This window comes from Neopsephotus bourkii, unplaced genomic scaffold, assembly GCF_033783945.1.
Source record: "Neopsephotus bourkii isolate Nb327-2 ecotype Australia unplaced genomic scaffold, CSIRO-AGI_Nbou_v1 NB_740, whole genome shotgun sequence".
Classification (NCBI taxonomy): Eukaryota; Metazoa; Chordata; class Aves; order Psittaciformes; family Psittacidae; genus Neopsephotus; species Neopsephotus bourkii.
In genome coordinates this window covers 2,951,923-2,970,676 of record NW_026901238.1, presented here as the reverse complement: position 1 = coordinate 2,970,676, position 18,754 = coordinate 2,951,923, and the positions used below count along the sequence as shown (strand labels likewise).

General features: G+C 42.1%; 1 protein-coding gene across 2 annotated transcripts in view; it reads left to right on the top strand.

Moving 5' to 3' along the window:
- Positions 1-18,754, top strand: part of MAP4K5 (mitogen-activated protein kinase kinase kinase kinase 5) — a 67,812-nt gene that overhangs the window by 19,904 nt on the left and 29,154 nt on the right. For both annotated transcript variants that reach the window (XM_061354605.1, XM_061354606.1), the window contains exons 3-8: positions 1,404-1,461; positions 14,085-14,175; positions 15,323-15,387; positions 16,816-16,871; positions 18,127-18,174; positions 18,269-18,311. In XM_061354605.1, coding sequence (XP_061210589.1) covers positions 1,404-1,461; positions 14,085-14,175; positions 15,323-15,387; positions 16,816-16,871; positions 18,127-18,174; positions 18,269-18,311 — 361 coding nt within the window. The remainder of the gene's footprint in view (positions 1-1,403; positions 1,462-14,084; positions 14,176-15,322; positions 15,388-16,815; positions 16,872-18,126; positions 18,175-18,268; positions 18,312-18,754) is intronic.

The window sequence follows — 18,754 nt, the reverse complement described above, 5'->3', positions numbered from 1 at the left end:
GTAGGAAGGTACTTTAAGAAGTGATGAAGGTTTCCTTTGTAGTTAGCAGATTTCTGTTTCTGTGTTCAGTGATTTGGTCTGTTGCTTCAAATGTCTGTTTTTATTATACAGTTGTTTCAGGTTTTCTTTGACTTCAGTTGAGTCATAGTTGGTGTCTTGGGCCTGCATTTTGACACCCATCTCTTGGCTGAGCACTACAGGACTTTGAAAGGCCAATTACTGTTGGTGTTGGTTTGTTTTTTCCTGGCTGGAAAGCCTTTCCTGATTTGTAAGCTTGACTAAGTGTTGACAAAGGGTTCATCTTTCAGGTTCTTGCTTTACCTGTTGTTAAATGAAGATGACTTCTTGTCCGTCCACCAGAGTGGTTTGTTCTGTAGTGGCTTCCTTCACTTCAGTCCAGAGGGTCAAATTTGGTTTGCATCCTTGTCTTAAGTAACTGCCCAAAATCAGTTTCACCTAACCCAGTTTTCCCTTGGTTTTCTATAATCTACCTCTTAAACAGATTTCATACATTCAAAAGACTGCATGTTTGTCAGGGTGAGAATGACAGAGTTTGGTTTAGAGTCCTGTAACTCCTAGATGATCAGGAAAAGGGGAATGCCACAGTGCCTAATTAGATCAAGTTGTGTGTCAGAAATAATGCAGTTTAGCTCTGGTGATGATGCCCAAGTGATTTAAAGCTCGTTTTACTGAGTTACAAGTGTTAATGAAATTCCCTCTTTAAAATTTCTGAATCTGAGGTTCCTGTAACATTTTCCTCCAGAACTGAATTCTCAGTTTGAAACTTACAGTGTACCCAGAGAGGACAGCATACCCTGTCAAGGCTTCATTGGAGCTCCCTACCCCTTATTCTAGAGGGTCATGGGGACTACTCGCCTCTGTTAGGGTCTGCTGGAAGGAGTTTGTTTTCAGAGTTAAGCTGTTCTCTCTGAGCTGTGACTCATCCATGCTGCATCTGCAGTGATTCTCACTGCCCCTCCACCTACCTGTTCCACTTTCAGAGGACACTGAGGTTTAGCACCAGGAGATGGGTTGAGCATTGCATGCTGGCAGTCTGTGTTGCTGCATGGTGCTTTTGTACCACCTCAGCAAGCACGGATGGCAGTAACTTCTCAGTTTCAACATCCCTTAAAAATGGTGTTTGAGAGGCGTGAACTCCGATTTGCTGGCAGGTATCTGGGGTTTTTTAAAATCTCAAACTCTCACTAACACTTCACAGCTCCACATGGGTCAGTACAGTGCTAATACCAAAACCAGACAATCCTCACCCAGGTTGCTCTCACCTAATTGCATTGTGCCATATGTGTAACACACGACATCATAACGTATCTTTTCACAGTTTGTAAGACTCTGTGAGGTATCTTTGCAGTGTGATTAAATATGTTTTAATTCTCTTATTTCAGGCTAGAAATCTTCATACAGGAGAACTGGCTGCTGTAAAAATAATCAAGTTAGAGCCTGGTAAGTTTTACATTCTTTCCTGTATTTTTGAATTGCATTTTCATTTTTTCCATATGTTTATTTTCACATGGCTGCGAAGCTCCAGACAAAAGAGTGTGTTTGGGTTTTTCTGTAGTTTCAGTGGTTAGATGACAGGAAGCACTGCAGGATGTACCATTACTTTTGGCTATGTCCTGCTGCCCATTTCCTTGTTTGGTCTTACGTGCCTTATCGATTGTTGCATAAAAAGATGTTGTAGTTGCAGTGTGTTGTTTGTACAAAGAGAAGATTAAGAACAGATGGTAAATTGTGAGCTCTGAAGCAGTAGGCAGTTGTGTGACTTGAAAGGGGGAAGGGACCAGCTAATGATGCTACTGCCCAGCAAAGATGCACTGTGAAAAACAGAGCCCTGTGCTTTGTAATGTTCCGTCTTTCCTCTAACCTGTGCTGAGGAAGGAGAATAGCTCATGCTGTCATTTCCCCATGCATTTTCTGCAACTCCTAAAAGCAGGAGATGCTCGCTTGCTGCTCAAGAGATTTGCTGAGCAGAAGCCTAATCTGAGTCCATGTCCCATCCCTGAAAGTGTTCAAGGCCAGGCTGGACAAGGGTTTAAGCATCCTGCTCTAGTGGAGAGTGTCCCTGCCCATGGCAGGGGGCTGGAACTGGACGATCTTTAAAGTCCCTTCCAATCCAAACCATTCTATAATTTTATAGAGAATTGAAACCAGAAATTGTCCTCAGTAAAGATGAGAAAATGAGCTTTTTATCTCCTCAGTCGTAACTCGGTCCCACCTAAGGATTTTGTATTTATTCAAAGGAATAATGTCTCATTACTTGGTCACTGGCATACCTTTCAAATCCCTCCTTAGTGTAGTCCTCTTCTGTGTCTCTTTGCCGTAAAAGTGTCTCTCTGGTAGTGGTTTGCTGTGCTGTGTCTGTTCAGGATCCTGTCTCCCAGGCACAGACTCCCTTTGTGAATGCTCGCACTTGCATGAGTGCTTGTGGACTGACACCTGAAGCCTATGAAGCAATTAAGAGACAATTAGAAAGCAGTAGAATTTATGGAGACACAATGAGATAGTTTCCATGACTGGAGTATTGCGGGGAATAAATACTATTTAAGCAGGAAAAATGGAGGAGAATCTATAAGACATGTGATGTAGGAGAGGCTGGCAGAGTGGTTTTTAGTCTGGGGATACGAAGGCTGAGGAGGCATCTAACCACTGTCCTCTATGGTGGACTGGCATAGAAGCTGCAGCCAGACTTTTGTCAGGAGTGCCCAGTGAAGAAGGGATGAGAGTTAACCAGTACTGTCTGCACTGAAGGAGAGTCCAGCTGGATGTGGGGAAAACTCTTCACAAGGAGAGTGTTTGTGCTCTGGGGCAGGGCCCAGTGGGATGATGGCATCTCTATCCTGGAAGGTCTTCTGAAGTTGCCTGGGCAAGGCCTTGAGCAATGTGACCTGACTCTGTGGTTAGTCCTGCTTGGAGCAGGAAGTTGGACCAGAGACCTCTGGAGGTCCCTGCCAACCTCTCTTCTGCAGTTTGGGGTTTTGATGACCAGCACTGAAATGTCTCCAGTCCCTGAATACAGCATCTATTTATGTTGTTAAAAGACTGCCATTTCAGTGGGGAGCTCAGTGTCAGTACACTGCTAGCAGGTGAACTGGATGTGCTGCCTTCCTCTTTCAGGCTTAGGAAAATATGTTTTCATTTGCTTGTCATTGCTTGGTTCTGTTCAGTCACTCTGGTAGAGAGGCGTCATGGGTTTGCTGGTATCTGTAGGTCCTTGGTAAGTAGAAAGGCTGCCCTTTCTCCTCCCAGTCTCTCCAGATGTGTATCAATGAGGAGCTGAGCCCTGAGAGATGGCTCTGCCCATCCTACTGTTGTATTTTGTAGTTCTTCCAGCTTTCTGTTAAATGCAAGCTAGCACAGCTTTTCAAATTCTAGAGGGCTTACCCAATACATCTGAGCAGCTCCTCTCCCATTGAGGACTCTCCAACCAGTGAGTGGTGAGGCACTGGAATAGGTTGCCCAAGGAGGTTGTGAATGCTCCATCCCTGGCAGTGTTCAAGTCCAGGTTGGATGAGGCCTTGGGTGATGTGGTTTAGAGTGAGGTGTCCCTGCCCATGGCACGGGGGTTGGAACTTGATCTTAAGGTCCTTTCCAACCCTAAGCATTCTATGATTCTATGGTGTGTTGGAGATTGATTGGAGAGTCAGTCTTAGAAACCAAGTAATTTAAAATTGTTATGAATAAAGATTTAGAGAAGACTGCTTTTAAATACCAGTAAGTGTTCATTTTTCATAAAATTCTAGTGTTCTTCAGCTGACTTTTAGGCCAGTTAAATTTTTCTGACACGTCTATTATCCTTGAATAATTCTCAGACCTTTGACAGTAGGATCAATGCTTAATGCCATGTGCCTCACCCCATATTTCCTGGTTGTGAAATCCCTGATGGAAACTTTAAGGGAAGAGTGGTAATGTCTTTACAGTTGGGGGTTTTTGTCTTCCAAAAAATCCTTCATGTTTGTTCAGAGTCTTGATGGAATTTCTCAGTTATATTTTCTTTGCCATTTCAGCCATTTTGAAGTGGGCAAGCAGCTGCCTGCGAATTTGGCTTGACTCGCCAAAGTAGTTTTTACCAAAAGGGCTGGCAATATCTCTAAAATGGAGTGCTTTTGTGGCTTCATCCTACCTCTTGTTTTCTTCCTTTCAAGCTAGATTATCAGGGGGACTTGAGTGCTGGGAGAGGAAGGCAGTGGGAGTCCCCATCTGTCATGTGGTTAGAGGATATGGGGAAAGAAGAGTTCAGTTTGTCTTAATTGCCATGAAGACCAGCAATTGCATTTCCCTCCTCATGAGGAGTTGCTTTTTCTATTAATCTCTAAGGCATTCCAAGAGTTTTTTCTGCTGAAACTTCTCGTTTACTTTTTGCTTTTAGTGTAAATTAAACATGAATGTATTTAGACAGCACGTGAGATTGACTCTGTGGCCTTGGTGTGGAGGATGATGGCCAGTCGCTTTTTTAAAGCAAATTAAATTCATTTGGAGTTTCCCACATCCAAGAAAAGCATGTTATCCTCTGGACTGCTTGATGTAAGTTTTCCCATAAGCCTAGATGTTAATTTCCAATCCCTTTTTAGATTTTTTTTTGTATTTTATTTTTAACAGTTTAAATTTTCTGTAGCCTGATTATTATTTTTTTTCAGTAGGAGAAATTTGAAAAATTGTAGTGAATAAATAAGAAGAAAGGCTCAGCTCGATCCTTTAGCTTTTCTTTTCCTTCTTGAAGTTTCCACTAATGTGTAAAGAAGCAGCATAGCTGGTGGTACCACTGCTTCCATTGTAGCTCTGATCTTCCAGAGTCAGTCAGATCTTATGCAAATTCAGCTTCATATGCATAACATAGTTCAGATGTCAGTGGCTGTGCCTCAGTGAGCGGACGGCAGGCTCTGAGCAACAAGGAAATGGGGTTTTCTCTGCCAGATCTGTATGAAGTTGTGATTACAGAGGTGCAAAAAGCAACTGTACGATGCTGTGAGAGAGAAAATACATGAAAGGCTTAAGTACAAAGATCCCATTTATGACTGAGAGGTTTTTCTAAGTAATAATTCTCTGGAAGAGGGGAAGGTGTTCATGGGTAGCATCCCTATGTGATCTATTTTTATGTAATTCTTGGCATCCTCTGTTGGAGATGGGATGCAGGGCTGAAGGGCCCTGTACCTGACTCAGTACAGGGTTAACTTCTAATTCTGATTGGTTCTGTGATCTACTTCACTGTGTGGCCAAAGATGTTTTTGTTGAAGGTAGAAGGTAGAAGTGTAGGGTAGCTCAGTGGAGAAGCTAAAACCACTGCCTTTGGGTTACTGTGGCTATTAATCTTACCAAACCAAGGCTGGTTTTGTATATGTGGATTGCAGTGATAAGACTAATTAGGCACTATTAAATGCAGTGGAAACCACAGCGGGGATCCCTCCGCCCCTGCTTGGCAGTGTGTGAAACAGGCTACTACTTGGGCAGTGATGCTGGGGTGAACCACAGCTGAGTTTATCTCCCAGCAGGTCTATGATGGGACAGAACAATGCTTTAATGGCAGAAAAGGGATAGTACTAACTTACTGCTAATGCAGTGAGAAGCTTCCTCAAGCGTCTGTGTCACTGCACCCGATCCAAATGAAGTAGGTGTGTTTTTGTTGTGAATTTGAAGAACTGCTTTGAAAACTGAACTGGAGCAGAGGCCAGATCTTCTGCTGTTAGAGCTGAGGGAAGAGCAGGAACTGTTGAACACTGAGCAGCCTCTGCCTTTGCTTGGTGCCACGTAGGAAAGTGAAAAAGTGCAAGACTGGCCCAGAGTCACCACTGCTGCGAACCCCATTTTAATTAGTACTCATGACCATATCTTACATGTTTCATCATGTTGTTGGTCTGACTTGCCTTGGGGAAGTGATTTCTTCTATTTTGTTGTTTGTTGGGTTTTTTATACATCCTTTTCTAAACATTGCCAACCTGATCTCCATCCATAGCATGTACACCCACAGCCTCTTGGCAAAGATCTTGTTGGGCGTTTGTTTTGTTTTTAAGGAAGGTTTTGAGCATTTGTTTATCTCTGGGATGCCTCCTGCCTCGGCAGGGTGACTGGACCGAGTAGCAGCTTGCTGTCTTCGCAGGAAGATATGGCTGCTCAGAATCTTCCAGATTTAAAAGCAAACAAATAAAGAAAATCAGCTGCTCCCTTCTTCAGTGTTTTGACTAATTTTAAGTGGTTTGAATAGCTTTGTAGGACTGTGCTTGCAGAGTACCATCAATTCCTGGAACAGGCCAATGTCAGAAGCTGTTGCAGCTGGCCGTGGTGGACCCCTGGGGAGGGCAGCCCCCTGGAGTACCAGCACAAGCTCCTATCAGAACATAGGGCTCAACTAGGAAAAGATCGGTAATAAAATTATAAAGTTAATCACCAGAGAAATTGCTTTGTGAGTTATATACATCTGGAGAAGAGGAGGTTTATAGATGGGACTTAATTAGCAGATAAAATTTATAACAGCTCCAGACTCAACACTTGATTAATATATAGATGGGGAATTGGAAACTGAAGACAAAAGACTCTGAAACAAAGAGTGCCCAGGGGAGGTGAGAAATATGTTGAATTAAAGCTGCAAGAAACTGCATGCAGTGAGAAGGCAGTGTTTTGGGAGGCCTAGCAAAACTGCTGACATGGTTGGGTGAACTGTGGTTTTTTTATTATTCCATCATCCACTGCAGGTAGCGAGTGAGTTGGCAGGCAAGAAGACTCCAGCCTACAGCTGAGACCCCAAAGTGAATATGTATTTTATTTCATCTACTGTTACCTTTCTTTGCCTCTCCTCCAGGCAAAGGAAATAAACTTTCTACTTAGAAGGCTAGTGTCATTAATTTATTTGAATTTTTGGGCAGTATGCTAGATCTGCTACCACAGTTACTTAAGCTGTGCTGCTAGAATCAAAATAGACAGTGTTTTTCACTTTTTTTTTGGCATAGACTTTGGAGAGCATTAGGCAAAAGTATTATGGCATGCTAATGACATTTCCCAGCATTCACTGAGTACAAATGCTTCAAATAATTTGGGAGCCAATTCTATTTCAGAAACTAATCCAACTGTACTCAGCAGCAGAGAAGCCAAAACCATCTGGAACACTAAAGCCACTTCCTTCTATGGGTTTAGCAGATGAATTGAGAAAGGAGTCGATACAAAGAGGTAGCTATTTACCAGTGTAGTTTTCTGCCACAGAACTTTCTCCCTGGGAAAATGTAATAAACAAAATATCTACTAATGTCCATTTGAAATACTCCTGTAATGATAAATAGTGCCTTCGGAAACCTTTGATGCTCAGAGGGTTGGCAGTAATCTGTCATGCTCTGTACCTTTCGCAAGGTTACAGAAGAATCCAGTTGAAGGTTTTCATCTGGTCCATTGTTTGCATTTCCCATATGAGATCCCTGTGAAGGCCAGAATTAGCCTGTTACCTCTTTCAGGTTGAATCTTAAACTGGAGGTTGAACTGTTTGAGGGGGTTTATACAAAGGCATATGGTCATCCAAAGGTCTGTAGTATTGTGTTCAGTACATTTAAAGCCAGGTCTGGTTTGTTACGCTTGTTTTGTACCTCTTGATTTAGATGCGGAGGTTTGTGTTCCACATAGGAGCACAGCTGCAGGGCTTAGTCAGGCTGCCATGGGCGTCTGTCTCTTCTGGACCACAACAGCAGCACAGGGGAACTGCGCTGTCAGTCCAGAGCATTTTGGGGACTGAAGAAGAGTACTACAGCAATGCAGCCTTATTCTCTGTATAATAAATTCCCTAGACATGGTATGTGCTATGGAGAAGAATAAGCCTGTGGCTTATTTAAACTAAGTCTGCAGGGGTTGAACTGTTGTTGGCAGCACCTGGGGTTGAAGATACATGAAAATAACTTCTTAGTACTACTTATATCTTTGCTGTCTTATGGTGTGTAACCTCGTTGGGCTTGGGATTGTGGCCCTTGTACATGACAGTTTAGACACAGGCTTTATGCACTGGGCATAAAGTGAGGGCTACCAGAATCCCTCACTTCTCATTCCTGTGCTCGTTTTCTGGCTGTCGCCTCCTGCAGCATCAGGCTGGCATCACCATAACCCCAGGGGACACCAACACAGTTTTCTTGGGAGAGGTGGCTCATAACACTGCTGCTGCATCTGTCTAGGAGTTAGCCAGGGCTGAATGCCTAAGCTTCCAAGTGTGCCAGAGCTATTAGAGCCTGGGCATCCCCTGCTTGTGCCGTGCCATGTCCTGAATGGTACTGCCACCGACTTGCACAGCTGCTCAGCCTGCCTTTGGAGCATACACAAAACAAAACAGAGACAGCATGGTCTTCTAATGTAGAGTGCCCAGCATTTTAATTACATTAGCTTCTTGAGATCTGGTCTTCTGTGCTACTTAATGCGGACCGCATTGCAATCCATAGTGTTTTTTTATCAGGGGAGAGAGAATCAGTACCATTGGTGGTTAGCAGTTGGCAGCTAAATGCCTGGCAGTAAAAATTGCTGGTGGAAACATAATTGTTTCCAAATAGCTGTTTCCTGCTTGGAATCAAGTTTCTGAGCTTCAAGTTTGGGGAATCTAAATTCTTTCTGTCAGACTGCAGGTTTCCTTAGATCCTGAAAAAAGGGGTATGGGTAAAACAGCCTGGATGCTTGAGTGCAGTTTAAATTATTCCCTTTCTTAAAGAAGATTGTTGTTCTTGGTTTTCAAAATGGTTGGTAAAGAGCAGTGCAGGGTGGTGAAGAAAGGATTTGTGTATGTGTCAGGGTTATGGGATAGGATGCTACAATAATGCCTTGCATCCTGGTAGTCGTATTGTGTGTCAGGCTGTCTAAATGGAGATTAGAAAGTATCTTGGGACTTAATGAGGGTAGTGGGAAAGACCAGCAGCAAAATGCCAGTCTTAACAGAAGCCTATATATTGGGAAAGCTGTCCCTTTTATCAGCAGAGAATGAACCCGCATGAGGCTCAGGAGAGTGCTCTGGGGCGAGTGATTGAGAAGTGGTGAGCATGGGCATGTCTGAAAGTCAGCGCAGAAGAGCTGATGACCTGTGGATATTGCTTGGCTGTGGAGTTTATATACAGGGATGAATAGGTTCTGCCAGGTTGTCACTCCTATGGGGCTTTCTCTCCTTGTTCAGGGATTCAGGTTGTTGAAATAAAAAACATCTGAGGACTGGTCTCCACAGAGGCAATAGTTGCTTCTGCTAACTTACTAAGGTGGACATCTCTTGGGCAGGTTTTATAGTTACAGTGAGAGCATTCAGTCTCATCAGTCATGGTGTGACCCTGCTTGTTGTCTTTCAGCATCCCATACAACAGTGGACACATCAGAGTCCACCTGGTCCCATTGATGAACAACATATCAGTTCAAAATAGCACATGTTAATTATAGTGTTGAAAATCCCAAATCTGCAAAGTATGTACAGTCAAGCTCCTCAGAGAGGCTTGGAGGGTAGGCTTTGGAGCGCAGGTCACACCTCCTGCCAGGCCACCTGACGTGTCTGTCTGGTCTGCTGGGGCCTGTGAGGACTGCGTGTTGACGGCGCTAGCTTGGGGCGGAAGGGCTAGAAAGCTGGCTGGCACCTGGAAGCTCTGGCTTCTTAGTACGTGCTTCTGTCCCACCCTTTGGTGACACCGTGCATGTCTCCAAATGTCGTCAGTTCTCTCCTCCCAGTTGCGTGTGAGCCCTGGGTGCTGCTTACCCATCCCTCCCTCTGTTCCCACACAGCATCAGCCCTGTGATGCAGCACTGAAGTAATGCAAAATAAACCAATTTAAATCAGGAGCTATGAATTTCTCCCCTGAGGAGCCTTTTGCCAATGAAGGGATTCACAGCTGACCCAAGAAGAGTTGTGGCAAGTAGCCCTGGCTCTTTTCTGCAGGGTGGCTGAAAACAGTCAGTGGAGCACGTGGAAGTATAGCCAGGAATAAACTTGCTTAAAAACCATCAAGGTCAGGTATGCTCAGAAGACCTCATAGCACCGTGTGACAGGCTCTAGAGCCATCAGAGCCTTCCCATGCTGCAGAGCGGCGTATGTGGATTCAGGATACACGTGCTCTCCATCTAGGACTTGGCAGGGTTATCTATACATAGAGTTCCACATAGGTGAGAAACGGTGTCTACAATTAGAACAATTCACTACTGTTAATGGGCCGTCAGTTTTCTTGATTATCTCCTATTTAAATATGGATCTGTCATGAATTTATGAGCCCTTACCTTTCTTAGCTCCTAAAATCTGGTCCGATCGCATCCTATGGTGATATGGTGGCAATTTTCAGCCATCCTTTCCCTGCCAGCTCTGCTGGAAAACAAGCAGCTGGTTGTGCCAAGCAGTGCAGCCTCCCGCGACCGACCACGGGCTATGATCAGAGGAGACTATTCCATTGTAACACCCTGCTGTGTCCTGTGCGTCGCTGCAGAGGTAAAATTACATAATAGTAGCAAGCTGCAGTGACTCACCACGCTGCTCGTGTGATTTACAGCAGCTCCCCAAACGACGTTTTTGCTCAGCATGCCACATAACCCATAATTGCAAACATGTGAATAGACAAAAAGTACATTTTTCCAATTCCATGTTGTTTAGGATCAAGCAATCTGTGATGACTAAAACAGATGAAAATCTCTTTGTATGGATGTATTGTCACCTTCGATCTAATTCTTTTTATCTTGCTCTCTCCCTCTCGATGATGTATTTTCTACAAATTCTTTGTTTTATTGTCTTTTTTTTTCATGCTATCCAAGGATATTTAAATTTTGCCCTATTCCAATGTCTTTTGCCAAGATTAATACTCCAGCTGCCTGGAAACTCTGAATTCCTTTGTCTTGAATTCATTCTTGTCATCTTTGAACGACTATACATCTCTCCTATCTCTGTGTCTGATCTTTCAGAATCATTTCCTACATATTTTAGCCAAACTTTACTCATGGATTCTTCTCTTCTTTCCACCTGTTTGCTGCTTTTCTATCAGCTTGTGTCCTTGGCTGTGGCAGGGGGGTGGGACTAGATGATCTCGAAGATCCCTTCAGACCTGAACTATTCTGTGATTTAGCCAGCACCCCCCTTCCTCTTTGAAATCCTTTTTTCCCCCCCTTTTTTTCTGTAGGTAACCCCATTTCTTGCATAGATCCTTCATTTATTTATTGCAAATCAAGAGGTCATCATTTCTATCTTCTTCTTTTACAGGCAGGATCAGCCTAGGTCACTCCTGAAAAGTACTTGTTCAATGCTTTTTCATATTTTTCCACTCAAGTGGAATTTCACAGCTCCCCATCCATTCAGGTTCAGTGCTGTGATAGGAAAAGCTTTTCATCTATACAGGGAATGTAGATTAAGGCAATTTAAGCCCATTGTCCTGTCATAAAACTGGAGAATGGGTTATTCCTTCCCCCCTTATGTGCATGAAGGTTGTTATCTTTTCTTCTTTCAGTCTTTTTCTAGCCCAAATCCCCATATTTCCTTCAGTTTTTCCCCATTAGTCATGGTTCCTAAAACTGACAGTGCTGTTGCTCCACTGTAGGCAGCCCAGTCCATGTGCTTTTGCCGGGCAATTGTGGCTGCTGCCAGGTCTTTGCTATTAGGAGGATGCTTCTTCATTATGATTTTCAGCTGTGACAGTATTCAGCTGTTCTGAAATGCAGCTTCTGATGTATCAAAGATTCTTTGATTTGAAGATGGTGCGTTATGAAGAGGGCTTGTGTGTGGCTAGTTGTGGTAGAGAAAGTGCCTTCTTTGGTGTAGGGTGGGAGGCTTTTGCCTTTGAACTTGCTTAGATTTGACCTTCTTGAAAAACCTTTGTAGTTTTAAAATGCTCCACTTATCTGTGAGCATTCAGTGATTTCCCTTAGGAAGTTTGTCAGAAAAATGGGAGGAATTAATCAGTCTGATTTAAACTCAAAAACCCTTCATTCAGAATGATCTTTTCTAGGTGAAGGAATTCAAACAAAGTTGTACCTGAAAGGTAACTCCGAAAGCAAGCACAGTGTGAAATCTGTGCTAAATTTATGGAAATTGTATTGCCTTTTCTTCAGTAATATAAAAATAGTACTTAACGCTTTCAAAAAGTCTCTTGACATCTGAAACTCTTCTGCTAATGTTTTCCTGCCCTGGTGAAGTGTTTCTCCATGCAATTCAACTTCAAGAAGCCCTTGAGGATTCACTGAAATAAGTCAGGGATGTTTTCAGACAAGTGTGTTCCCTTCTACTTTTGTGTTTCACGGTTCTTTTGTTATGTCAAAGTCTGCTAATCACTGAGACGTAAAGGTTGTGGTTACTTGGAAATTGTTATACCAAACTGGTGCTGCTTTTGCTGTATCTGTGAGCATCTGCTATGTACCCATGTATGTATGGAGAGCTGGGGTATCCAAAGGGGTTGTAAATGCCATGGGGCCATACATCAGTCCTGGTTGCTGTGGGTCCAGCAGGTGCCAGTAACTCCCTTGCTTAGGGAACTTGCTTCAAAGCACAGCAAATAAAGCCATCTATTTTTACAGAGGTTATTAAAAATATTAGTTATGCTGTTTCTTGTCAAATAAATACATGAAGAATCCAAAGAGAATTTGCAGCAGTGCTTGAGACCTCTTCAACTTGCCAAATCACATAAATGGAGGGGAGCAGTACAAAGCAGCATGTGTTTTCTGGGTGCGCATCCCCAACTTTGCTAGAAGGAGATAATTCTACTAGTTAAACTTTAAGCAAAAGTAAACACACAAAATGATTTTTTTTCCCTTCAGAGAGCATGGTAGCTATAACATTGTCTGCAGCAGAATTTTATCTAAAACCTTTATGTAAATTATGTTCTTTCATGTCTTGCAAGCTGTTACAGTTTTATTCATGCCAAAAGAAGAGTAAAGGTAATAATATATATATATATGCATGTTCTGTGTGTGTGATCACAAAGCAGGCACACATCTAGAATGACCTCATAGGCTGATTTTTGTGATGTTGCTTTTCAGAGGGAAGCTGTGGGGCTATGACAGTGTTGTTTAATATGTCACTCCTGGTATTTGGGCTGACCCTCTATAGCCAGCGGATTTGTGCCTCTGTAGGAGCCCAGCAGCAGCTCCTGGGTATAAGCCTGCCCTGAGCTTCAGGGAGGCAGGGCTGCAGTGTTTGAGCTCTGGATTCTGGGAGAACATCCTCTGGTTGAAATTCTCTCAAGGGATTTAATAAAAGTGTACCAGTGGTTTTCTAGCACTCAGGTATTTCAGTGTGCTTCATTGTCTCTATAAATTATTTATTTTATTTAAATTTATGATCACTTTTATGCTTTCAAATTAAAGTGCCAGAAACATGCCAGGCTATTGCTCTGGTTGCTTTAATGCTCTTCCCTCCCCCCTGCCTTTTTTTTTCCCTTTTTAATTTTTCTCTTTTTTTTTCTTTTTTTCTTGGCAAAGGATATTTAGGATGTGCAATGTGCTTGTGTAGCTGTCCTCATCCAAAAAAGCACTCATGACAAGGCAGTGCGTGTTGAGAACTCTGAGCTTCTCTTCTGAGTCAGTGGTGGCTGGGTGGGCGTGCAGGCCATATGCTCTATCAGAGTCATTTTGAAATGAAATACTTCTCATAAAGAGCCTGTGGTATGTGATCTTGTCTGGTTTCAGGCAGGGGACACTGGAATCAGCTTGCAGCAATCTTTCCTTCTGTTGCTTGGACCCTTGTTCTGTGAGCGCTGTGTCCCGGTACAGCTAGACCAGCTCCAGCTGGGCTGGCCGATGGCTGTGAGGGGCTGCTCTGAGTTTTCTCACATGCTCCTGTCCCTCTGGGATCCCTTTGCTTCTTTTCCAGAGCATGCTGAGCTGTCTTAACTGATGGATCACGTTCAGGCCACCAGGGCAGCCTTTCTCTGCTGGTCTTCAAGAAATATTTGTGCCTTGTGCAAAGGATATAATAAGGAATGCAGACTGAAAGGATTGTGTGTGTAGATAACCATTGCAAGACAGGCTGGCGTTCTAGAAAGCCCTCATGAAGGGCTTAGCAATTATCCAGGCCCTTGGCTTGTTTTTATGAGTTATATGCATACCTTCATATCTCTTTGAATGTTCAGTTGCATGCAATGTGACTGTGGCTGCTGCTTCCTGTTTTCCAGGAGACGACTTTTCATTGATACAGCAAGAAATATATATGGTTAAAGAATGCAAGCACTGCAACATAGTCGCGTATTTTGGGAGCTATCTCAGGTAAATCCCACTTTTTATACCTGCATTTCTGCTGGTTCTTTCCTTAAACAATGCAATGTCTGGTTTAGTGCTTACATCCTCTCTCAGTGTTCTTTTCAGAGTTGAATTTCCTTCAGTTTCCAGTTGGCTTAAAAAAAAATAAACTGACTAATACTTTGTTTTCTCTGCTGGCCAAAAGGGTGGAATATTTTTATCACTAGAAACAGAAAAAACCTTTTCCCCTAGAGACTCTTGCAACATATCCAGTCCCACTCACTTGTGGGGCAGATTTTAAACGTTTATCGGCTCTAATATGAAAGTAGCTCATCATTTATCTAGAGCAGATTTGAGTTTAGATATTTTATTTAATGGTAGTCTTGTGTGCTGTAGAAATGTAGCCAGTGAGTTGTAAGAGCAAAACACTGTATCTGAGCCACTGGTAATAACATGTTTCAAAGCTCTGGTGTAACAGATGCGAGGTACTGAGGAGCAGAAACAAGGCGATGCCAGCTGGCTGCATCTTGAAGTGCACACATTAAATGTTATACAGAAAGTTGGGGAATATTTTCCATTTCTGTTGAGCTCTGCCATTTATCAATTAGCTCTGTGGGAATATGTATCGCCACCTTGCCTGCTTGGTCTTCTTCGACAAGGCTTCATCTTTAGAATTCTTGGAGGGACTGCATTTTTTAAATGATCTGTGCAGCCCTAATGGACTTCAGCTCACACAAAATGGCTAAATTTCTAAATCCCCAGTACCTGTTTTGGAAACCATGAAGAGGGATTTTTAGTTATAGTAAGGTGATTTCAATTTAAGATTGAAACTGTGAGTTTAGCACGTTATCTAACGTAATACAGCTGCTAGCAGAGAAACCTCTGGTGTTTCTTCTGCATGTTCTTTATTGCAGTTAGGAGGTCAGAGTTAAAGCAGCACTTTTTAGGTTTAAAGAGTTCTCAGTGCCTTTGGCATAAAATTTCCATTTTGATAGGTGAGAATTTATATAGACATTATTAATAACATGTAAAATGTGTAACTGCATCAGAATGTGTTTTTTTAAACAAGAGTGATCAAGACCAATAGAAAAGAATGTAAATAATCATTATTAACTCTGTTCTATATACAGATGAATCAGCTTCTGATGCCTGTGTTTTAACTTTCTTTTGATAGCCGTGAGAAGCTGTGGATATGCATGGAATACTGCGGTGGGGGATCCCTCCAAGATATTTATCATGGTACTTTGAAACTTATTTTAACATTTCTTTGGAAGCTTTTTGCAAAAAAAAGAAAAATGAATAATAAGCAAACTGAAGGGGAACGTTTGATACTGGCCAGGCTCTGCACATGTTTTTTAGGGCACAAACAGTGTTTTTTAGCTACAGTCAACAGATTTTGTTGCGAGCATTTTTCATAGAAACATAGAATACCAGGTTGGAAGGAACCTCAGGGATCATCTGGTCCAACCTTTCTAGGCAACCTGCACTAGGTGGCTCAGCACCCTGTCCAGTTGAATCTTAACAGTGTCTAGTGTTGGGGGGTCCACCCCTTCCCGGGGGGGATTATTCCAATGGCTGATTTTTTTCATTGTGAATAATTTTCCTGTAGTGTCCAACTTTTCAAATATGATGACCACCATTTTTTACTAATACCCTGTCTTTCTAGGACAGGACATACTTTATTTTTTAATCCTCACATTGTTTTCTCCACAATGCTTAGGGGACTGACCCAAAGAGCTTGAGTTATTCCAGTGGGAAGGTCTTCACTAACTGTAGTTACTGCACACTGAGAGCTCGCTTGTATCTTTGCTTCTCTCAGCCCATGTTTCTGAATGCCATGTGCAGAAGCAGGTTATCCGCGTTCTGAAGGGGTGGAAAAAAGACCTCTAAATAAGTTAACAACCAGAAATTGTGCTAATTGGATATGGAGACTGTGCGTGCTGCAGGGAAGCAGTTTGCACTGGGAAATGTCAGAATTTGATCTTTAAAGGGTAAAAATTACTCTTATTCCTGTGTCTGTGCAATACCGTACCACCCTTTTCTTAATATTTTCCCCTCTGAGGTTTCATCTGGAGTTGTTGATTCTGTAGACAGTTTTACTGGATTTGTTGAAAAAGCAGTCTGGGGGCTTGCTCTGCCTTTAGATGGTAACATGAAGCTTTTTAACACAAGAACTCTTTCTATTTTATTTTTCAGCCTGTTAGTGCAAATAGCTTTAGAACAATTCAAAGTCACACAGGCCCCTAGTACAGAATATTGCCATTTCTAATCTTAAAACACTAGCAGAAATAATTTCTTTTGTTATTTACATTCCTCAGAATATAGGCTATTACATTACTGTGCAGTCACTTGTAAAATGGTAATTAGATTTCCATGATAAGTTTTCTTATTGCTGTGGGTATTGTCTTCTGTTTCTGTGCTGTTTTGTTTGGGGTTTGTTTGTTTGGGTTTGTTTGTTTGGGTTTTTTGGTGGTTTGGGGTTGGGTTTTCTTTTCAGAAAGCCTTTCTGTAGCACAAACAAAACCTCTTTTGAGCTCAATGTAAAAAACTTCATGCAAATTCAGTGTTTCGCTTTTGCATGGCAGTTCGCTCTTTGGCTGCTTCACATTGTTACTCATGCGTTGTATGGTGGAGACTCACACAGTTTTTTTAAACTCTCTTTTTCAGTCACAGGACCTCTGTCAGAGCTACAAATTGCGTATGTATGCAGAGAAACCTTACAGGTACTGTACTCCTGCAAGTATATTATAAAGTTGTTTGTTCCATGTATAAAATGTACATAAAGAACATGGTTTCAGAAGGTGCTGCAGTCCCATCACTTGCATTTGTAAGCATTTGGAATCTGTGAAACCAGTCACCCAGGGTTAATCTGTTAGTTTCCATATTGTAAATAAAAATTAGTAAGAAAATCCAGTAATGAAGTACAAACATTTGCTTAAAATCATTGTCGGAGAAGTGCTGCTTCTGCTCTGTAATTTGCAAAGGGATTTACAGAAGAGTAAATGTCTCTGTGGATCCTGCTGCAGGACCAGAATGCTGAGTCTCAGTCCTGCTGTGATTTCTTGAGTGAGCCTGTTGGTTTCAGGGAACAGTGGAAAGCAGATCTGCACAGGTTGTGATCACAGCATCATGTGGTCTGGTTTCATCCATTGTTTTAATGCAGTGGTTCAGTGCAGCAGTTGTTAGGACAAATTTTTGAATTTCATTGCAGAAAACAGCTAATGCCAAGTAAGCAAGGGTAAGTGGCTGAGTAATGGAGGGGGAAGAAAGAGGGATGGGGGAAGGCATATTTTAAACTGCCCGCTTGATCTGTGGCAATAAATTCTAATAATGTGTAGAGGAAAAACACTGCAACCAGATGACAACTCTCTGTCAATTGTAACTGCCAATGACTGTAGAACTACAAGGTAAGACAATGCAGGCAGATTGTTTCATAAAGGAACTTTTCTTTCCCTGCTCTGTATATCCCCAAATAATTATGTGAGAGAATCACAGGGATGCACACCTTTCCCTGCAGGGGTAGTTGAACTGGTCACTGCCAGAGGCAGGGGTGTAGATCCGTGAACTAATCTGCTTGGCAGTTCTGTTCCTGATCTCTTCTTAGTGCAGGAACTTGTACTGCTGGAAGGGCAGCTTAAAGTCTAAACACCTGCTTGTTGAAACCTTCAGGACTTCAAAAATATAGTTAACTTTAGTAAAGGGAAAAGGTGATGTAATTGCAGGATTGTTTTGAAAAGACACACATATATGTGTATATACATAAAATGCTATATCATGGCTGGTTTCAACAAGTCTTCACAAAAATTAGCTGGAGCTGAGAGAGATGAGAACAGAATCCAGCATACCTCTTAACACAGATTTCAGATTTTTCCACTTTAAAATAAAATACATTGAGTAATTTAAATTTATTGAATGGGACTGGCTCTGTAGTGTGTTAACGGATGGCGATCTGACATGCTGTGTCTCTTTTATTTCCAGGGTCTTGCTTATTTGCATGTGAAGGGCAAAATGCACAGAGATATAAAGGTAACCTGGAACTTTGAGAAACTTACCTAAAATTTTCTACTGTAGAAAAATGTTCCTGATAAAAACTGTTAATTTTCTGTTTATTCTGTTTTAGGGTGCAAATATTCTACTAACAGACCATGGAGATGTCAAGTTGGGTAAGTTGCCTGAATGTCATAAGACAGTACCATCTGGGATACTTTAATTTAGCAAGTTGCCTTTCATCATTCCATTAAGACAAAAAAAATGACCAGAATGTAGAGACTATGCCACCCAAGAAGAATACTGAGGATTTTTAGGCTTTGTTTTATGTTAAACAGCAAAATACACAGTAAAGATTAAGCTTGCTACAAATGATAAAACGTAATACAGCAGATCTCCCGTACTGTTGCAGTGAATTTTATTCGATACTGTTCTCAGTGTCGTGAACCTTCTGGTTCATGACAAGGATGTTCTTGCTCTTATTTATGGCAATAGTTGACAATAGGGAGTGTCCATGGGCTTGTGTACATATGACATGAGAAGTTTTGCATTTTATCAAGAAGTTACAGATGATTTATTTTTTCAACCATCAAGCCTTGAAGCCTCCCAAGTTTCCCTG